This window comes from Lepisosteus platostomus, chromosome 20 (genome assembly GCF_059453375.1).
Source record: "Lepisosteus platostomus isolate fLepPlt1 chromosome 20, fLepPlt1.hap1, whole genome shotgun sequence".
Taxonomy (NCBI): domain Eukaryota; kingdom Metazoa; phylum Chordata; class Actinopteri; order Semionotiformes; family Lepisosteidae; genus Lepisosteus; species Lepisosteus platostomus.
In genome coordinates this window covers 11,264,998-11,286,705 of record NC_142630.1, presented here as the reverse complement: position 1 = coordinate 11,286,705, position 21,708 = coordinate 11,264,998, and the positions used below count along the sequence as shown (strand labels likewise).

Sequence of the window (21,708 nt, the reverse complement as noted above, 5' to 3'; positions counted from 1 at the left end):
GTTCTGTATTTTGGTTAAGTTTAGCAAAACACATCATCTGCAACTGTGCCCCAGAATAAGGTATTATAATTATACTGGATGAAGTGATGCAGAGAAAGAACCACTAGGGGATACAAGGCAATGATCCACTGCAAGTAGTGCAAGAAATAAAAGGTCTAGGAAAACAAATAAGATTTTCTTTCATTTAGCCAACAAAGCTTCAGTAAAGGTTCAAATGTCACATGGCTCTCTACCACTTGGACATTTGTTTTTCATTTATTTTTTTCATCTTAATTACAAGACAGTATTCCAACAATTTTTTATATCCCTGTCACAATCCATACATTTCACGCAGAGCCCCATAAATCATTAAGCATGCAGCACAGTGCACTGCATTCCCTTCAGCCCCTAGATCTTTCTGTCTCGGCTTTCACATGACCCAAGGAGTTGGTTTTTTGAATACCAGGAAATCAATAACAACCATTTTAAATGCAAAGCCTGTCTGAGGAACCCTACCCTCCTGCCACACCGAAAGTGCCTATAAACAAATACGGTTTCACAAACTCAGCAGTTTTCCAAAAATACCTATACCCTTTTTATGTACCATAGTCTTAACTTCTTTCGAAGAGTACGAAGCTTTACTACATCACTGAGAGCAGTCCATTGACTTGAATGATTTACACTGATTAGCTATTTTGCTGCAAAGGCCCATAAACCAACTTCAGGTGAGTTATAACTTGACTTGAGTGAGACCTATGGATTGGACAGATCCCTAAGGAAATGTAAGAAGCCCCTGCTGTGATCTTCAGTAAAGGTGCATCGCTCCTGATACAGATGATTAATAGTGTTGCATGGCAGCAGACATCCAAAGGTACAAAAATACATTCGCGAGATACATCACAACATATGCTTCACTTAATATCTGTTAATCACTTTCATGACATTCACAAAAATAAAATGATCACTTCGGCTCATCAGGTAAAAACAGGAAAATCTGAACAGAGTAAGCCACGGGTTTATATAAAAGGAAGTCTTTCTTGTTTTACAATTCTAAATAAAGAGAAATACCAGGTGACAATGCATACTATTTTGAAATGCTATTGAAAATACAAGGAGACCATTGTGTCCTTCAGAACATAATCTGGTCACCTAGGTTCTCAAATCACTTACCAACCAAAGACCTAGATTTAAGATCAAAATCAAAGGAAAATTAAAGAAAAATGCATTATGAGATTAATACTCTGATTAGTGCTGGAATATCACAAATTCAGAAAAATGCTGTCTACAGCTAGAAGCATAGACTATGTGGTTATTTAAAACAAGAGGAAATTTACTTCCACAGGCAAAAAAAAAAAACAGTTTAAAATTGACTAACAAAGTTTGTTGTTTTTATCTCAGAATAATTGTGTAAACTAATACATTAATTATACTGATGTTAAAATGTGTATTTGGTCATCTCTTATGTCATACTTTTGGCCAGCACTGCATTTATTAATCTAGGAACTGTCTTAAAAGCAATGTAGAAAATCAGCAGTAATTTAAGATACCTATACCCATTCCTGGTTCCATAATTGAGCAAAGACGTCCCCTGCATGATTACATAGGATGTACGGACTAAAATCAACTAACTTCATTTTACACCTATATCCTACTGTTTCACACTATGCCCTTAAAACATAAATGATGTACAGCTAATCAATCTTCCAACACATAAATAGCAGGCAACAGAAATATTTTACATATTTCAGGAAAGAAAAATAATAAATATAGATGAAAACATTACAATGTTACAGCCTTCTTTACAACTGATTTACATGAAAAGAGGTTGCTTGAAAAGAGATTCTGTTTTATTAATCTAACCGAACAGTAAAACAGCAATGAAGACCTCGACATTATTATTACATGAATATGGGACTCCCTGACAGAAGTGTTAACATACAAGTGATAGGAAGTTTTTATCATAAAATTGTCATGAGGTGTCCTAAATTACAAGTTCAACCGTCAGTCTTTAACATGGAATAAATGCCACAGTGCATAAATGTCAAACTGACTGAATGGCTTCCTTCTATTTAACTATGCCCATAGGCCCATATAATTAACTGCATTTTTATAACAAGGGAATGATTATGTAAGTTAAGAAAATTAGACTCCTAAACAAAAGTGCTTGGTTCAGAAACAAGACAAAAAGCAATTAAGCTCTATCTCTTATCTTGCATTGTTGCTTATGAACACTGCCATTGTTTAACTTAAAAGCTATACCAAGAATGAGATTTCGCTAAATGAAATCCAAAACCTTGGCCCACAGCCTTTGTTTAGCTCCTCTTCAGAAACACCTCTCTTAAAAATACACAGCCTCCTGAGGATTGATCATCCTAACCATGGTAACCGATGAAATGAAATTTCCATAGTGACACAGAAAATAATAGATTATAATAATGAAGAGTCCTTGTTTGCTTAGATAACCAAGTGCTTTGAACAAAAGGCCAAAATCCAAACAGGGAAAAGCTTTTTTTTACTTACCATTTCACCTTTCTAATCAATTATTTAAATTACAGTAATTATACGCTTCCAAAGTGCTGTTAAATACCAACCTTTCAGTATTTCCCAAGACATTATGTATTCAGATTAGTTGAATTTGCATTGTTAATTCTGAAAGTACACTTGTGTCCACCACAAGAAACATAGCTCATGATTTGCAGTAGTAAAGAATTAGCTTCTGGTAACAAATTAACCACTGGAAAATACAAAGCATGTTCGTTAATGTGAAAGGTATAGAGATTGGGTGGCTGAAGCTGAAGATGTTTCATATGCGCTAAATCTTCATCTCAGACATGCAAAAAAATCAAAGGAGACAAAACAAGCTTTTTGAAATTGGGATTTTTTTAAGGAGGTTATGACAAAAATGGTTGCTACACAGACCAAAAAAGTAGACTAATATTCTTTAAAGAAAAATATCAAGATGATTTCTGGCCCGTATGTGCTGAATTAAATTTCTTCAATAAAATCTATTAGAAATGGGAAAGAGAACTGATGTGAAAATGAAGTAAAATTAATACTGTACAACAAAGAAAGAACAATCTTACCAAAGTCCGCAAAAGCTGATTGTCCAGTGATAGCCACTTTATCTGGAGTTTTCAATATGGTGGTTTTGGAGAAGTTCCCATCCTAGTTTAAAACAATAATATTTTAATGAGTAGCATCCGTAATACACAATCAATAGTCACACCCTTTATCTTACTAAAGATTAATTAACATATTTGGTTTTTGATATTTCATTGAAAATATTTAAATAATTTTGTTTACTAGTTCAGGCTGAGAATAATATTGTAACAGAATAAACTTTTTTTTAAGACATCACAATTGTTGTTTCTTGAATCTTCAGAAATCTCTTCAGATGTAATTAGAAATGTATTTGAAACAGACACACTCGGGTTCAAAGGAGTTAAGTGCTTTATAAAACTAAACAAGCAGTGCAGGTTAGATATCTCTGTAAGCTGAAGAGTGCTGCCACACAGTGCGTCTTGCTTCAAGGACAACAAGTTAGTTAACCTATAAGAAGAACTCCCTTGCTGTTAGGATATGTCATGGGCCCTATCTTTCAGAGGGAGGATTTCACAGTTCAGCTGTCACACAGTCAGACTTGTGCAGCGTTTCTTTAGTGAACTACAGCTTGACTTTAAACATCAAGACTCCTGCCTTATGGCGTGCAGAATCTTGAAAGTCCCTTCAAAATAAAGTTCCACCACTGAATGTATAAAACCATGTGATACATTTCATTCTTGACAGCAAAGGCTGCTTGTGCCATACATAGCGCTCCAAATGTGTGCTTTTGTCACAATTTACCCTTCACCCTATTACATCTTGATAAACATTCTTTCTTATGCTCCAATCAGAGCTTTTGGTTAATCCCATGTTCCACATCCTTTCTCTTAAATCATCTGAAGAGTCATGTAAGTCAACCAATGTAAACGTCTACTAAATTCTGAACCACAACCATTTAACTTAACGCTGATTCATAATTTCATGAAAAATACAAGAGAACATAGACCATTTCAGAACAACAGGGCACTGTTATACTGAAAATAGCTACTGTATAAAGATTCTTCAGAACATTACTCTTCTGCCTAACATTAAAGATAAATGACAATTAGTCCTCATTATGTTTCTTGTGGTAGCTTTTATTTAACAGTGATACAGTACTTGACCTTCAGTTAGTTGTATCTACACACTTAACTTAGTTCCACTATAGATAGGATTTACAGATGCTGTACCATACACTAAAGTTAATTAAACTGAATGTATAAGATGAAAACAAATCACATTCTTTTCACTCAAATAGCATTAATGTTAAACATTTAATCATGGATTTACTATTAGACCAAAACTAAATCTTAAAACAAATGATGATTTAAACATTTAATTAACCAAATCAAACACCCTTTGGCTGTCTTATCAAAAGGCACAGAAGAAAAAATCAGGTAAGAAGTTGAACTGTTTTCTTTTAATGTCTGCATCACTAGAAGATGTGACTGCCATCAATGTGCACTGTCATATCAATAGATTATGACAAAGTATTTTAAAGATTTCAAATGTGCTGTGACTTTATTCCAGCAAATTAATTTCATATTGCTAGTATTCAACCGAACAATTAGCACTTTTGGGGTGCACTGTTCAGTGCTTAAGAATTCCTGCGGGGGAATACTTAGTACTTGAATCATTATGAATTTAGCATACACTAGAAGACAAAGGGATTTTGTTAGAAACACTTCCCTGCTAACGTTATTTGGGTACAAGTGCTACATGAAGACTGGAAACCTGTAAGTATGCGTATAAATAAAATGTTGAAAAAAATCTCATTTACAATGGAAGCTGAACTTAAAATCATTCTTTGTTATATTCCAAATGTTACCGAAATGGCTTTGGCATGAAACAGTAGCTCCTGAAGCTAAAAAAATAACCAACAGAATCACCCGCAGTGATGAAGAATGGATGAGCGGCAGCTGATTGTGATGGAAGGCATGTGCTCAGTGTGCTGGTTGTTCTCACTGATTGCAGAGATCGAGCAGCTTGATATCAGAGGGGAAGATAACCGCGGGTAACTACCTATGATGGACCAAATGTTTCAATCAATTATCCAACCGATGTACTGCTGGGAACTGTGAGGCACAGTTAGCAGAGCAGCCCCTGCTGAAGAACAGAGGACTGAACATTTATTCTGTAATACTGCCTACTATAAAATAGTCAGTAACATAATGATGGCACAGTCTTGGATGGTTTCTTTAGGCAACACAATAAAAAGCAGTGATTGCTAATTGATTTTTACACAAGAAGATAGGTGCTGAGAAACCATTGTTTGTCATTACGAATACTGAATTGGAACCTAGACAATCAATAACTATTTCAGATTGAGATTTCCTTTTTATTTACATAGAAACACATTTATCTCTGATGGAATATACAGTTTTGGTGTAACATAAGTCTGAAAGACAGATAATGTACACAAAATTGTCTACAATTATGTCAATCCACATATTATAATATACAGTAAAGACTCACGCTATATATAGTGCCTTGCAAAAGTAATCAGACCCTTGCACAGCTGTCACTTTCTGTTGCTTTAAAACTTGCAGCCAAATCATTCTGAACAAGAAATTAATGTAACATACTGTATACAAATTCACTTTCAAAGGATAAAGGAGTAAACAGAAAATATGAAAGAAAAATGGAAAAGTCACAATTTCACACATATTCAAACCACAAAATGAATTTAGGAGCTCAAAATTACCTTTAAATCTGTTCAACAATTAGTTGATTTTGTGCCACACACCCTGCGTGTAATTATTGCGTTTCAGAATAAAACACCTGTCTCTGTGAGGTTCCTTGGTCAGGTCATTGAATATCGAGTAAAAGATGCAATCATGAACACTAAGGAGATTTCAGAGCAAGTAAGGGATAAAGTCACTGATTTTATAACTATATAAATGTTGAAGTCTCTGAATATCCCTGTGAGCACAAACTACTCAATCGTCAAGAAATGTAACGTGCATTTTACTAACCACAACACTGTCTAGACCAGGCTGTCTCTGAAATGATCAAACAAGTAGGGACACCACCAGATAAATAACGTATCTTAAACTTATAAGTCTTCAGTTTGAGCATGTTTGACCATGCAGGTTGTGAATATAATATTAAATAATAAAAATAGTATGCATCATTAAAAAAATGGGAAACTCTAGGAAGGATCTGAATTATTTTGCAAGGCACAGTTTGCATATATAAAATTATGTCTAATCTCATTTGCATTTGCATGCAATATACGTGTACATTACATAATATACATTAAGCAATGGACACCCATACATAATTTTAAATCCCTAAGCTGTATCGTTTTAATTGGCCTAATTCAATTTGTTGAGCATTAATGGGTGTCCATTTAAAAGAGAACCAATTAGCAGTGGAACATTACTAAAATCCAATTTTATTATTTTTAATTAATATCACAAATTGCGTAATACAATAATGAATGTTGCTTTTTAAAGTACAAAATACAGAAACAATACATCTGTTCATGTGGAGGATATAATTTTAAAATATTTCTGAAAAAAAGAAAATACATCCTAAGTTTGGTGGGCAAGATCATATGAAAATGGCTCAGCTCTGTCTGGAGGTTCATACTGTATGTATAACCTAATGAAGTATATAATCATTTCCATTAAGATTCACATAGTTAAACAATATAGAACATTTGCGTTATTATTTTATTTCAAATATATAATTTTACAAATAATTTTATTTTACAAAAGTTGTAAACAATTTCATATTTTTGTGATGGACATTCACATAACATGTTTTCATGTTCAAAAAGTAAATATAAATTAAATGGCTTAATCTTATTTAAAGAATATTTTATTTAAAGCAAGGAAATAAACTAATTAAATCTTTTTGAACAATTTAATAGTATTATATTTTAGACAGTGATGATCTTTAGTCTCTTTATGAAAAACATTTCACTTTCCTGCTAAAATATATATTTTTTTGTTCATATTTTTATTCCATCCTCCTCAGCAGCATCCAGTCTCATTTAAACCTTTCTTATTATTCCTCACTCCAAGTCATTTTAGTATATTGAAAGCATTCATGTGGGTTCCTGTTCATTTAAATTAGCTCCCAACACATGTAAGCTATCAAAAGAAGTAATACTGCTGTTCAGTAACATATGGAAAAATGGGGTAAATAAAATTATGAAACAACTGAAACAGTTTTGCCTTTCAACATCTAATAAACGGGTTATATTCCTAAATAACATACACTTGTGTGTAGACAAACTGAGACTGCTTTGAGCTGAGTTCTCAGTTCATGTTTTCAGTATTCAATAGCTGCAATGCCCAGTTCAACACTGATTAAATGCTAAAAAAGAATCAAAGATATGTAGAACTACCAGCAGTACTGACTCTGCACTGATCTGTAATGCATTTCACAGTGCCAGCAGCAGGAATGCTATTTACTCTGAGCTTAGCAATCAGAACTACAAAAACAGGTAGATAATGAAGGCTGCCTTTTATTCAGAATATAAGCCAACTAATTTCTATGACACAGGTATTTAACTGATGTTAAAAGTTTAAAAGCAAGGGATTATTTTGAGTTATTAATGAATATATTTGCTTTAACTGATTTGACCTTATTTCTGTTTTCACAGGAAATGGTCCCCGAGTAGAAAAGGTGAACATTTACCGATTCCTACTGTAAGTTACCACACCAGCCAATACCTTTTCTTTGAAATATTTCATATCAAATAGTCTGTGCATTCTTGAAATGAAATTTGGGTGCCTTTATTAACACACCGTGGATCGTGAGTGTAAATGAAATTTATCTGTGCATACACTGAGCATGCACTGGAGCATTAAGGCCCTGAAGCACTGCAGGGGACAGCAACACTGACTTCCATGGCTTGGTACCAGCAAACCAAGTTCTGATCTCTATCCAAGTCACAGGGAAAGGCAGCACTGAAAAGCAATACACATAAACCTGCCTTTTGAGATTATATGACATGGTGATCTAAATCTGAGCTATTGATGTCATATATAGAATACATGTAATAAACATGCCAGTAATGTTGGGATTGAAAGAGGACAAGACCATCGCAGACACTCAGCATATTACTAGCTTGGCACATACAATATTTTCTCTTAATCTTGGTGACTCACTACCAAACAACAGAATGCATCAGAATTGAATAAAGATAAAAAATCCAAACTGTTTGTAAGAAACAATATTAAAAGTGACCTTTAGATTTTTTTCCTAATTCCTAATGCATTGTTTTTTCTAAACCAAGGGGGAATTTCTATGCAAAACAGATCTTTTCCATGTTTTTCATCAGTTTCAATTTTTCTTTTTTGTGTGAATGAACTGTTTCTGTAAGTATTGTTTACAACAGATATTTTCTTTTATTTTCAGTGTTTTCTGATGCATTATGCATTTCCCTGCGATTTTTCAAGACCATTTCTGCAATATGATTCTATATTATAATGCAAATGGATTAACAGATGCTCAAGGATAGTTGCACAAGAGACAAAATTTCAGTACTTCAGATATTCCTTTCTAAAAGAAAGCAGATTCCATATTACTTTTATTAAAAAGTGCATCACACAAATACATTTGCATAAATTATACTACACATTATTGACCTTTTTTGCAAATATAAATCTATTATGCCTGTGCAAACCTAACTGATCAATGTGTTATGGTAGCAGCATTTAGAATCCAAATGTTATATGTATCCTTTTTATCAAGGGGGGGGGGGGAACAAATGAAAGAAATAAAGTAGTTTCTTTAGATAAGTGAATTCTTCTTGGATTAAGTAAAGACCCATGCAAATCCAGTTAAAACCCTGACTGACAAAAGAAAAACAAAACAAAAAAACTCACATACATAAATAAACAACTCTGGGAATGTGAGAAAGCTAAAATTAAAATACATTAAAATGACAGACTCTTTTATAGCTACAACAACAGAAAAAATACTTGTAAAAAAGTTCAGAAAGTCCAAATTTCCCTTTAGAAACTGGCAACAGAGCAGGTTTTTGAAATGCAACGTAAGGCCACATAATTAACTAAAGCAGATGCCAGTTGATGCTGGTTATTTATTACTCATCCCAAAAGCTGTCTAAAATAAAAGGTCACTCAGGCTAAATTATCTGTAAGCCCTTGATACCCTTTAATTACACACCCAATTATATACCCAGAGATCAGAATCAAAAATATTGCTCCAGAGATGTGGAAAAGCTAGTTTCACCTTGAGGACATCACAAACAAGATTACCAGTTTCATAATGAAGCTACAGATATTTTATTTTCCATCAACATCAAAGGCATGTAACTTGCTGAGAAATGAAATGACCAAAAGAGTTTTAATAAAGATCCTGACATGTCTGAAAACAAATTACAGGGCCTTTAGCTGTTTCTTAATTTATGTCTTACTCTTTCCAGAGTTTTCTTTAGTTTTATTCCACAGTTCTTGCCTTTCTGAATGTCACAGCATTCAAGTGCAACCAAATGACAGACATCTGGCATAGCATTCCAGATATGAGTTAGAATGAAAATAAGTTTGCAGAATGTCAGCAATGTATGGAAAATGCATGTTTTAATCATGTATTAATTTCGATTTGCTAACACTGTTGAAAGAAGAAACATCTAACTGCATACTAGCCCATGAAAGCCATGCACAGAACCCAGTCCTTGGCAAGTCCTACTGCAAAATCCTGTCATCAAAGTTGTAGCATAAGTAGAAAATAAAGGAAATGTACAAGTACCTTGTTCAACCATGTCTCAAAATAGTTAATGTCAGAGGTGTCAGAGCTTGTGGATGTTAGGAACAAGTCTGCAAAAAAAAACACAAAACATGATTTCGTACAACATTTTAAAGCTTTTCATCAATTACTGCTTAAAAATTGAGAAACAATAATAATGTTACTATATATAGATCTTGGTTTATCATGTTAATACAACAAAAATCAGTATATGCCAAGTGATCATACAGTAATGATTATTATTAGAACTACACTGATGTCACACAGGGGCAGCTATGCCTGCATATACTAAAAGTGTATTTTGTCTGGAAACACATTTGAGTAATAAAAACCAATATACACAATAAATATGTATATTTAAAATGAAACAAAAGTCAGGAACATTACTAGTGTTACTATTAAAGATCCCACTGAATAAGGTGCCCAGGTGTAAAAACTGGGACAGTAAATTTAATATCCAATTCAACAGTTGTAATCCAAAGGACAGCAACTAAATAGAAACATCATATAACCAAGGACCACAGAACAATGCGAGGAAAAACAGTGCACATTAGAACACCATCCAATATCTAGCTATGTGAAAAAAACCATTCAGAAACAAAATATAAAAGCACAAACACTAAAAACAGCAAATTTATATTGCCATGTAATCAAAACTTGTTTACTGCTGAAGACTAAAAACAAGAATCTGTTGTCAGATTAGGTAGATTTGCTTTCCTGGCTTATTTCATTTATAGCTGAATGCTTGAAGTAACATTTCTATTACCTCTAGACGAAAACAAGCACTCACACTACCCAGTGGATAACTTTCAGAAAACCAAATTTCTCAGAGAAAACTTGGTAGATCTGTGAGAACAAGGGAACTTTCCCCATAACTAATGGAATCACACTTAACCTGAACAAATGTTTTTGAAACCAACCAGCAAGACACTGATGTAAACTGAACCAAACCTGAGCTCCTCAAGCTTCCCAGAATATTATAGAAAAGGACTGAAGGAAAAATGAACCTAAACCTGACATGTTCACAGCTGCAGTTAAGGGTAAATTAGAGATCATTCTATTTTACAGAACTTGTTTTATCAGGAAGGGTTTTGGGGTTGAGAACTTCTCATTTAATATAAACCTTTATTGTCTAAATGAAATAATAGCCTATATTAACTAGCAAGTACAAAAAGCTACTCTGTGGGACCATTCAGTACCAAAAAATAACTGGCAGAGATGGGCCATGAGAACTGCTCGCCTTTATTAATCAAACTGACAATGACATTGCTCAAGAGGCTCACTGTGGGGACAATGGTACTGCATACACAAGTCAGACTAAAGGCAATTGAGAGATTTTGGTAGCTGCTGTGAAGGGGTGCTGTAAAGACCACAGCAGACACACAGGGATAGAAGGAATGCACTGAACAGAAGGCAACTGCAGGCTAGGCTAATTTGTCCAGCAAAATAGGTACCTTAGCAGGAAACGAAAACATTTTATACAGATGTTAAACTTAAAACAACTCAATTCCATAATTAAATTCCTGAAATCAAAAGGCTCATTTCCTTAACCTTTTAAAATTATTGTGCAGCAATATGCAATTTAAACTCTATTGACTAATAACAATTATTTTAACAAAATTATAATAATAATTACAAGAACTAATCATTAAGTTACAGGTGTTTTTTTATTTTATATTTATGTGTAGTGCTTTGTATGCAAGTCCGTGAAAAAAATTGGAGGTTTTGTTCAAGAATCTTGCATTTTACCTTCATTAAAAATGGAAATCAAAGTCTTTCATTTGTTATCCAAGGCAAATCGCATCCACTTGTCTGGGAACTAAGCTTGGGACTAAACTAGGTCAATCATCCCTTTTCTAAGCTGCTGCTATTTCGAATAAATTGTCTCAAGATATTGCCTCCACAGGTACCGTTTACCATCTCAAGCTTACTGATGGAAACTCACTTGAGAATAAATATATGTGCTAATCAAGGACTGGGGAGCACTGTGGAATATTGATTGCGAAGAAGCAACTGATGAGCTGAATGACATTTAATGCCATTTTAAACTAATTTTAATTATCTCTGCCTTGTTGGATACACCTATCAAAAATTAAACAGTGCAGGATTTCAAACTAAGTTGAAAGTAAATGGCAATTCTGTTTATTACTGCATATGAAACATTCAATAGAGTAGGAAATAAAAAAAAAAACTTTGCCCAACAAAATTAACAGAGTATGTTAATGACAAATTTCATATTCTCAATTATTCACAATAAACAAGTCATTTCAATTTGTTTGAGTTGAGGGTTTACTAATATATTGCCAGCAGCTTAAGCAAGAAAACAAAGATTTTTCAATTCAGTTTATGAGGGTGAAATGCAATTTTACTTTATTTCTATTTCCCAAATTGTTGTTTCCCAAATTGTAGAAATACTTGATTAAAACAGATCTCATAAAGATATCTGTAATGAAAATATTGCATTATCTTAAAAAGATAAGCCTTTTTACACATTCCATAAATTATTTATGTAAGACTTCTCATCTCTATGTAATTCTTAATGTCACTAAATAATTGCAAAACTGCAATGTTGATTTCCATTAGAAACAACAAGCTAATTAATGAAGCATCTTAATAATGTAAAAAGTGAGGCAGCTTCTTTTACATAATAATTCCCATAGAAACTTCCATGGGAGTACATACTTACCTAAATTAAAGGCATATTAATTTCACCTTCTCATTTTCTCATCTTGGTATATTAAACTCAGCTAAATGACTTCCTGTATGACACTACCAGGTTATTATAATGATGTAATGAATATGGGCAGGGCAAGATGTGTATAAGTATTATTGTATGGCTAGAACTATTGTTTGTTTTTAATGTGTATTTATTTTGAGTATGTAGTTTTTTATGGTAATGCCATAAAGTTAAATAATAATTTTAAAAGGTGTGTGAAAAATTGTTTAGAGCTTAAACACACATCTTACCACAATGTAATTTCATGTTTCCCCACAAAGCCATTTTTAAAAACATAAACTGGTTTGTAAGTCACATACACACACACAAGTCCAGTCTAAACGTATGAAAAAAACATTACCTTAAATGGCATTTTTTATTGTTTCATGTTTTTTTTCTTTGCTTACCAAATACAATTAAAAGAGGCATTGTTACATTCACATACACATCTACTGCAATTAATTTCATGTCATGCCAGTTTCAAGTTTGCTTAGATTTATACTGTACTGTATATTATACTGTCAGTTTATAAAATAAGATGATTAAATATTTACATTATTGTATATATGATAAGAAGAGTACAAAATACGATTTAAGCAGAAAAGCTCCATGAAACACCAAAGAAATCTTACTATTTACATTTTTTAAACCAATCCAAAATCTGCATGCCAAGATTTTTCTTCAGGCTAAGCTTTGATTAAGTAGCTATGATCTGCACTTCACTTAAGATAGGGGAGAAACAGTCTTGGATAACGTAATCATGTGCTTCAGCATTTGAAGACCCAGTGTTTTGGATTTCACTGCAATTCATCAAAATCATTATGTTTAAATTATTAAAATAGAAAGCTTCTCATCATGGGAAAATGTGTAACTTAAAATAATTCACTTCCATCATGTAGTTATAGACTACCTTTTTAGTCTTTAATGCATTTTTAGTCCTTTTCTTCCCCACAATTATTTCAACTAAATTTGCATTATTTAAAATTGTAAGATTTTGCTGTGACAATTCATTACTTAGTCTGCTTTTTAGCTATACTACGCAATTAATACTTCAAATGAAACTCTAACACTAAAAATGAGAAGACGTAGATTATCAGCAGACACTGAATTTATAATACAGCAGAAAACAAATGACACTAAAACCTCTTATATACTGTATAAAAGCTAGAACCAATTATTTACCTGACACATCCTGTAACAAAAAATAAATCGGAGCATAGAAACACGTAGAAATCAGTTATATACTATGGTATGTACAGGTATATACTAGATATATGTACAGTATAAAATATAAAATACAAGCAGGCACATTTGAATCTTCATTTGCTTGCTTATGATGTATTTTGTTCCCATTAGGATACTCAATAAAGCACAATGAATGCCTTTAAATAGGAACAACTGCACTGAACCCTCTTAATGGGTATGTTAAATACTTAGATATGGTCACCTGCACTGCAGCAAACCTGTTTGTCCTCGGGATAGCTGCGGAACAGCAGAAAAAAGGATTGAGGGGGGGAAAGTCACATCTTAAGAATATTAAACTTCCACAACAATACATCTGCTTTGAGTTCTCTCTACAAAGTACTGACAGTGACAAGTGATTTTTTTAGTCTGTATAAATTAAGGTTTGTGGCACAAAGCAACGTGTGAAAAACGACAGTCCTTGAACACAGCAAACAAAGTTTTAAAGGAGTTGTGCAGTCCAAATGCTGCTTAGTCTTGAATGACTAATATATTCACATGAGTGAGTCTTCATCAATCCAAAGACTAGACAGTTTTTCTTCGGGGCTCAACAAACCCATCTGTTTTTGAATCTTTCTTCGACCAGCACATCTTACACTTCTCTGGGAAAAAAAAGTATTTACACCCTTTCAGATTTTGAAACACTGAAACATATTTTAAAACAGAATGCTTTAACAGTGATTTTCTTATATATTCATAACCCTGTGTCTAACTACCACACTTCTCCCTTTTTGCAGGATATTTCAATTGTTGCTAGTGTCAAGTCTTTTGAAATGTCCAGCTTCATGAACTGCTTGGTGTATTATAAAAATACAATTATTATTTAATTCTTTATCAAACTGAATTTTTAATGTAATTCATTATTAAAGTGAATGAATTCAATGTACATAAAATACTTCAATTTTAAATACGTTTTGGTATTGTTTTGTCTATGAACTGATGGATCAAAAATAAGTATTTTTATTGTTAATTATCAACTGCATTTATATTGCCATTTCTTTGTTGTACTATCTCAGAATCTTAACTTACTCTGACCTATCTAAAATGCTTGACTGGAACTTAGAATGGTGAAAAAGCTAAAGGCAAATCCATTTCACACTCTTAATAATGCTGCCCTCAATAAGGTCAGTCTTTCTTCTTGAATGTTTCCCATTTTGGATGTGTTATTGTCCCACTATATAGTTATCTTTAAAAACCACAGCAGCCTAATACCACTGTCAATGTCCGTCCCAGGGTTTGTGGGATACTGAAAAACAGTGTTGTTTATTATAATATCATGGAAATTGATGTTTTGCAAATATTCTTACCCCTAAGACAAGTAATAAAAATGTGATGTCAAACACTCTTTGCAATAATACAAATGTATGAAAATAAACCATGATACGAGATCAACAAATAATTTGTATATTTTGTAACATCTAAAATATTGTGATATGTTTTATATATATATAGCCTAATAGAGCCAAATTAATATTTTTTACTACCCAATTAGCCTGTATTTCATAGTTGGAGGTAATACTAAATATCATACAGTGATAGAACATGTCAAATAGTTTCCATACAAGTAAAAAATTAAGAAAGTAAACAAATTGCCTTTTTTGTTTACTGTTTATAACTTACTGCTGTCCTAAATCCATTATCAACTTCATGCTGTCAGCATTTATAGGAACCAGAATATATACCTTGTATTACACCAAGTCATTTCTTTGGATTATGATGCTTGGATCTGCTGTCATCCTTGACTGGTCTGAAGAGGCACAATGGAATTTGATCTAGCTGCCATGGCCTCCACATTCCCTTCATCTCCCTTTGAAATACTTCTACTGGCTAGCATAACGGAAATTCCACTTTTTTAGGTTTATCTCCGATGAAGGCCACTTGTTCGAAAATGTTGTTGACTTCCATTTTCTAACTTGTGAGGGGTACTGTTTCTTAATCATCCATGAAGAAGCAAGGCACAAAAACAGTGGCTTTCATAACCTTAACACCAGCTAACCTTTTACACTAAATAGCACAGAGCTTATAGATAAAGGGGATACATTTTCAATTTGGTGTGTATTTACCTTTCCTACAGAAACAAACTGCCATGATAAACACTGGAAAAAAAATAACCTTCAAAGGACAAATCGATATCTAACACTGTTGCTCCGTAACAATAAAAAGGGTATTTTTCTTAGCTGAAGCCACGCTACTTCAGTACATCTCTGGAGACTTCCAAACTCTTTTTACTGTCTGCTCGGTTTTTCTGAAATGTAGACAAACCCAGGGCATTTCAAAACTTGACATCAATTTGCACTGAAACACATCTAATAATAAATGCATTTTAATTAAGATTGGGCTAAAAGCCAACCTTGCAAGCAAAATGTAAGCTTCTTAAAGTCCTTAAATTTTATTCATTTATTTTTATTGTAACATTATATCAATTGAGAACAAATTCTCATCTACAATAACAATCTCAGGACTATTTTATATACAGAAGCAGGATATCGACTGGAGCGCTATCTTGTTCAAAATATACAACAGCACTATACCCGAGATTGTGACCCACCACCCTCCATTTTGGAGTCCAGAGCCCTAGCCACTATTCCACATTACTGTCTTAACTTCATAAAGCTTTATAAAAAGTTTTTTTTTGCCACTTTTACACTTTATAACAGCTGTGACTCTGTAAGACACACATGAAAGACACTGATCTTATAATCTTTTTTCCCTCTCAGTTGTAAGCTCTTTGTTGCCATAATAACAAAACTCTGTTTCCCTGGACTATAATCATTACAATGATTAGATTTTCATGTTGCCACATAGACAGGGTTATGTCAGAGACAGTGATACAAGAACTAGACTTGACATTCCTCCTTATTGTTCAGCATTAGTGTGTATTGAACCACAAGTCTCCAGAATTCTGCTTGTCTGTGTATCTTACGGATCTCATCTACAACGATCCTCCTTTTTTGCAATGAATGAGAGGTTTGTATTGTTTTATCTCTGAATTTAATAGGTCAAAGCAGACTATCTGTTAGGCATTTACTGTGCCGTCAACCCAGAATACCTATTCTCTTGCAGTGACACTTAAAGAAATAAAAGCAATAGGTTCCCCATTGATATAATGATAAGGCTTAACAAAAGAACATTTGTGTTTCATTATAAAATGTTACGATAAAAAAAGGTATTTATTTTCATAGGTCCAGCAAACTCTAGATGGAGAATAAGAGAAACATGGACCTCAGAGACTAATGAGACAGGTGTGAAGCTATAGAGAGCCAAGAAAATGGGTCAACCCAGAATAAAATCAGCAGCAAAGACAGTTTCAGATGAGCTATTACACTCTCTTCAAATTCTATTGATTGCACTTTCTCTGTTCAACCCTCTTTAACCTCCACATTTAACACCACGTTTCTGTTGTCAGAAAAATTCCTTTGACATTAACAAGAAAATGTCGTGTCAGTCAGCATTGAAATGAATACCCTAACCACAAGCCATTAAATGCATTCATATGGTACAGTTCAAATTAAAACAAAAGAAACTCTGAGATGGTACAGTGTGGCAGATACAAATGCTTCTGTACAGCACAGCAATAGAAACCAGGGGTATGTTTATAAATGGCAAAAACACCATGCAACAACTAATATGTATTACACAATATTTTTGGAATGCAACAGCTAGAGCTGATAAACACAAATTCACATATGTATATTAGTGAACATCTCAAAAGGAAATTTATTTGCACAAATGATTCACATTAATTATAAGAGTGCTTATATAAATACAATATTGTACTAAAACTGCAATTTGAGGTTGAAAAAGGACATTTTGGTTTCATTTTGGTTTCTCTGAATAACACCATCAAAACCCACTGAATCTGCATACCCTGCCTTATAGGAGATTTAGTATATGCCAAAGAATCGTGGTTGACCTAGATCTTGATAGCTATGAGGCCATATGTGTAGATGTGGTCATTAAAATAGGAAACAGTATCAGCAGCTCAGCATCCAATGAGTCATCCTAATTCAGAGTTCTAGCCATGAACAGCAAAAACGTAATGCCTCATCAGTTTCTGTGGCAGGAAAAAAAACCAATAACAGCAAAGGAGTTCAAACACTATAGTTTCTTAGGACCTTTGAGATCAATATGATGATGCTGAAGGAACAAAAGTAAATTTAAACACAATCATGAACAATCTAGCAATGTGAGTCTCCTGTTTACATCACAGACTTAATAACATCATGGTGAACTTTACAGGGAGCAATGACCTAAGAGTATGTTAAATGACTACAATAATTGTGGTCCAATACAATTGTTCTGCTTTGTTTTGCTCTCTCAGTTCTAAAAAAAAACATGAAATTTAGCAGATGACCTTATACTGTGCCCATGAGTAATGAATTACTTCTTTCCAGATTTGAAATGTGCAAGCAATAGTCGACGTATTTCTTATACCTGGGGCCATACCACTGCTTAGATGGATCCTTTTTCTGGGATCTACCCCTGAGCATGCATATCCTGACGGCTTGTGACATCAGAACCTGTAGCATTGGAATTAAGATGACAGACTTGAAGTACTCTACCTCACTCAGATAACCATGACAACAGGCCCAGGAGGGCAGGACATCAGCTTTGAACTTTGCAGAAACTGGTCTCGATCTATCATTAATGCTCCACAATCGAGGGGGGCAACCATTGTGTGTGTGGCTGCAGAAGTTTATTTTCTCCCATGTGGACCTTGTGTTTTCTTCTACTCCATGCCCAGTGGTTAACTGTTATTATAGTACAAACTGCTACCGAAATGTGTAAAGCATTCTGTGGCAAAGTGTTGTTAAGAGCACTAAAGCAAATATTGATCGACAACCTCGAGTATCATTTGTCATATTTCAGAAGCTAATAATTTTAAGAGCTTCTTTAATTTAAAAGACAATCACTCTTTCCAAACAAGACTAACACATTTGAGACATCAAAAAATCTCCCAGGTAAACACTGAACCGAGTGCATTTTTTTATGCAGATTTCTACATTGTTATGTACTTGGGCTTTCTAAACCACATAAGGCATACAATGTGAGATATAGACAGACTGATAAGTTTATAGGTAATTTTGGTGAATAGCAAATAACCGAGGGACTTGGTTATAAAATCCTTCTCAGAAGTACAAATCAAAACCTAGATAAAGGTTACTCAGACATTTCAGGATATTAAGAACACCTTTTAGGTTGTTCACTAGTTGCTTTGTAACTTTTTCCTGTAAGACAGCAAGTGAAACTTTACTTAAATTATTTTATAATACAAGTGCGGTATTTTGATATCTGTAAAATCAAGTGATTAGAAGAGTAGCCATAGCTTTACCTCAATTATACAAAGAGATAAACAGAACAGGATGTAAATGAAAACATATGGGCAGAGGCAACTTCGGACAAGGATGAGATACCTTAAACTTGTACCATGAAAGGATATCTTGATCTTTGATGTCCTCTAGATCACCACAGAAGTCATTAAAAGTTTCATCAAATGTTAAGTTTATCTTAGCATTCTTGGCTAATTAACATGGGACTACAGTAGTAAAAAAATTACTTTACTTGAAGCAGAATTAATATACAGGTTTCAATTAGTTCTCTTTAAATAAATTGTTTCTTATTATGCAGATTTCTTGAATTGGACCCAGAGGGAGTGTTAAGATATTGTCTGCAGTAGCTTTCACTAGAAATTTTACTTATTGGCTGAGCTTTAAATAGCTTTGTAGCCAGAAGCCAGGATTTTCTGTCAGTAAAAAGAAAACATGTTGGAATAACTAACAATTATCATTTCTTCTCACTGCCAATATTTATAATTTGAACTGCCTCAAATGTCTGTTTTACTTGAAGCCATCTACAAAGTTCTCACTAAAATACCATCAACCATTTCCTGAACAATGTGGGTTTTATAAATTGCGTATATAAGACAAACAGCAAGCCAACAAACATACCACACATACACATATCAACATCTAAGGTCTTCCTAAAACAGCAGATATAAAAATCAAAAGTAAGATTAATGACCATTCAAGCACCTCCCATATATTAAACACCAACAATTTAATTGAAGTCCTTAAATCTAAGGCAGTTGTTTCTAGGATATACATTTTATAAAGAAATATAATTGTACCTCAACCAACCAATTAATCAGTCAAAGAATCAGACAATAATTACGTAAAATTTCAAATTTGCGATATTTTAGTGTCACTGCATAAAATTTAAAGACTAGGTATAAATAATTTCATTATAGTCTAGGTTACGGCTGTAGGCTAAATAAAATCATAATAACAATGTAATGGAGAATCAACATCTTCATGCACCAGTTTATTTTATTTTTTTCCATTTTTTCCCCACTATTGCCTCCAGGCATTCAACAGTGCAATCTCTGAAGAACAGCTGAAAAGCACCAGAACAATAATGAGGACAGCCCTTTCTGTTTTCTACAATTTAAGACAATTAAATAAAAATCAAATACAATTCTTAAATAAATTACTATTTTCAAGGTACCACTAAATAATATTAAACTTTTTAAATTACATGTTAATATTGATACAATTAAATACTATGTATTTAAAATAAAAAATACTAATATGCAATGTTAATAACTCCATAGTGCTATTTAGTGCTATAGACAATATATATATATGAAATATTAAATTTGTCTTTTCTGAAGTTGTATACTTGAAAATAGCCACACATTGTGAATTTGTGTGTGCTATAATGTTTAGAATTCAAAATACATTTACATTGACATTTGTTTATGTGTAAAAACACATTTTACATATTTGAGTGCTATAGAATTATCTGCAATAGTCAATGTATCATATATCACTTGATTTCAAATTCAGCCATTATTCATTTAATTGATTAGTTTCAGAGGGACATTAAATTAGGAACATTTTTAAGCAAACAGTTCTGGAAGACAAAACTATTTTTGAACAGCATTTATATAAATTCACCATGCAGAAGGCTTCAAAAGTCAAGGAAAATCACCATAATAAGCATGCCATAAAAATCAATGATTCCTCCTCATACACATTTGTTTTTTCTTATCAACTCCTACAATAACTTTAAAGTAGAGTTAATCGTTTAATTAACTCCAACTGCAGTAACCTCTTAATAAGCTAAATCTGGTTTCTTCACATTACTCTAACAATTAACTATTCATTCTCATGGAAAAAGTTGGCTAATTGGTTGCTGCAGTGAACATTATAATGTAGAGTTGCTAAGCAACCAGTCATACTGCGGTGTCAGTATCTATGTGACTACATAATATAATGGCTTTTATAATTATTTGGTTATTACCAGCTTTTAAACAAATTACTTTGGCCTACAGTCCCATATGAAGGTTTAACAGAACTGTTATCAAATTGGAAATCTGCTAAAAACCAGGCAATACAGTTCTACGCTGCCGAAAGTATGCTATCCCACTAAGTATTTTACTTGCGTGAAGCTTATCCAAGCTCATTTGCAGTTAAAATATTGATTGCTCTTTTAGAGAACGTTACAGTGACTCAAATTTAGCGTGGCTCCCTACAGCAATAAAGCTACTCATCTCAGACTGGATTAGCCTATTAGAAATACTTAAAAGTATTTATCCAAGGGCCTGTGCTGAAGATGATTTAATGCAGCATGTCTTAATAAATGATGTGGACAGACAGCATGCTTGGTCTTAAGTAAAATAAACTGTAAAATGGTTAAAAGAAACCACCCTGAAAACATAGAGTTAAAAGAAAACTTATAGAAGTGAACTGCCAGATCTTAGAAGTAACAAGGCTTCGTACTTTGGAACATGAAAATTAAAATCCTGCTTCGGTTCACATTCACTGGCTTTGCTTAAGCAATTTGATCGTTTTAAGCTATTTCACCTTATTGAACATAAGCAAAAAACAATTATATGCAACATATTTTTTTGATAGTCATAAAGTAAAGAGCAATAAACATATGTGCAGGTCAAGGGCTGGGTATCT

General features: G+C 33.3%; 1 protein-coding gene across 1 annotated transcript in view; it reads right to left on the bottom strand.

The window, feature by feature from the left end:
* itfg1 (integrin alpha FG-GAP repeat containing 1) overlaps positions 1-21,708 on the bottom strand; it is a 112,517-nt gene that overhangs the window by 82,522 nt on the left and 8,287 nt on the right. Inside the window, exons 7-8 of the mRNA XM_088614189.1 lie at positions 9,787-9,854; positions 3,063-3,144 (exon numbers count right to left, since the gene is read on the bottom strand). Coding sequence (XP_088470315.1) covers positions 3,063-3,144; positions 9,787-9,854 — 150 coding nt within the window. The remainder of the gene's footprint in view (positions 1-3,062; positions 3,145-9,786; positions 9,855-21,708) is intronic.